At 28.7% G+C, this 1,496-nt stretch overlaps 1 protein-coding gene across 2 annotated transcripts in view; it reads left to right on the top strand.

Annotated features, from left to right (window-relative positions):
• Positions 1-934: 934 nt before the first annotated feature.
• LOC141405165 (uncharacterized) overlaps positions 935-1,496 on the top strand; it is an 8,541-nt gene continuing 7,979 nt past the window's right edge. For both annotated transcript variants that reach the window (XM_073989233.1, XM_073989232.1), the window contains exon 1: positions 935-1,073. In XM_073989233.1, coding sequence (XP_073845334.1) covers positions 1,044-1,073 — 30 coding nt within the window. In that variant the 5' untranslated portion in view covers positions 935-1,043. The remainder of the gene's footprint in view (positions 1,074-1,496) is intronic.

The raw sequence follows: 1,496 nt of genomic DNA, 5'->3' as shown, positions 1-1,496 counted from the left end.
AATAAACTTCCTTGTCTGTTTATTTGTTTACATTATGGAATAAACGTCATTATGACATTAACCCTGCTATTACGTTGGGGTCATTTGATGACCCAAATCGTATTTATCATCTCCGTATGTCTTACTGGTGGGATATAATTAAAAGTCCTTACAGTCCAGTGCATGGATTTTTGAGATATACTGAAATCAATTAGTTTCATCAATATTTTGTGCTTAGAAGTATATTTATTGCATGTGTATACACATAACATGTTAGGGTCATTTTATGACCCCGTCCGTATATAATTTGGCATGTCAAAATTTAATTTTAGTTTTTTAGCATTTTCCTTACATATTTTTCTTGTTTTATATGACAACAAAACAAAAAATAAATAAAGAATACAAATTTTTCATTTATTGTTGTAATTTTTACGTACAATAACGACGAATCCTAATGCTTTCAGTTCAGTGACAGATCTTTTACCGATAATATTGACATCGAATTTATGTAAATTTTTAGTTCTTTACTGAATTTATTAGTGATCAGACAAAAATGTTCTCTAATAAACACTTCAAGCTATTATTCTACGCCTTAAAAACCTTTTAAAAATGTACACTATATAATTTTTTCAATACATGGGTCATCAAATGACCCTAACAAAGCGTATTTGATTTTTTTCTAACGTAGTAGCAGGGTTAAATATTACATTCAAAAAACCAGTTGGGCTCCGTAACCAATATTCACCACTTATAAAATATTTTTCTCCCGCTCTTAAAGTTAAGAGATTTGCAAGCGAGAGTCTGTAACTCAAATTCGATTTTATATCAATTTGGAGATGAAGTTTTTTCTTTTTATTATGAAATCCGCTCTTAATTGATCTAATCTACCTGTCTACCTACCTGACCATACATTTTTGTTTTTTACAAAAACTCAGTTATTAGCCATTTGCTGAATTCGACTGTCATTTAGTTAAACAACGTAGATCAACGTGAGCATAACGAATATTTTCATAGCCAAAAATATTATTTTGCAATTTGATAAAAGCTAAAACACGAAACAAAAAATGAAAACCTTAAGCCTGTTTACCACTTGTGTGAGTTGAGAAAAAATAAGTGAATTTAAAGTTTTGCAAAAAGGGAGTATTTTTAAGTTAAAAGTAATAGTATTATCCCTATTAAATTAAAAAAAAATTATAGCAACATAAAAAATAACATAATTCAAGGCAATATTTTTTTTAATACCTTGTTAATAAAGCATAAAGACGTATATTTTGGGCGAGGTTATTATGAGCATTATGTGTTTCTTATTACTTTGAAAGAGGCATTAAAGACGTGATTCAATATACCCTATATGTTGCTAATAATAACTTTGGCCTGTTTCAAAGTTTGCTACAATTTGAAATATTTGTCTCATGACCACGATTGAGTGAATTTTGTTAACTTTGTCTATACGGATTTAAGAGGTTCGTTAAAAAGATATAACGAATTTTGAATTTTCGCGGGATATACGATTTTCA

This window comes from Musca autumnalis, unplaced genomic scaffold (assembly GCF_047663935.1).
Source record: "Musca autumnalis isolate F117 unplaced genomic scaffold, ASM4766393v1 scaffold_5, whole genome shotgun sequence".
Lineage (NCBI taxonomy): Eukaryota > Metazoa > Arthropoda > Insecta > Diptera > Muscidae > Musca > Musca autumnalis.
This window is presented reverse-complemented; position numbering and strand designations above follow the sequence as displayed.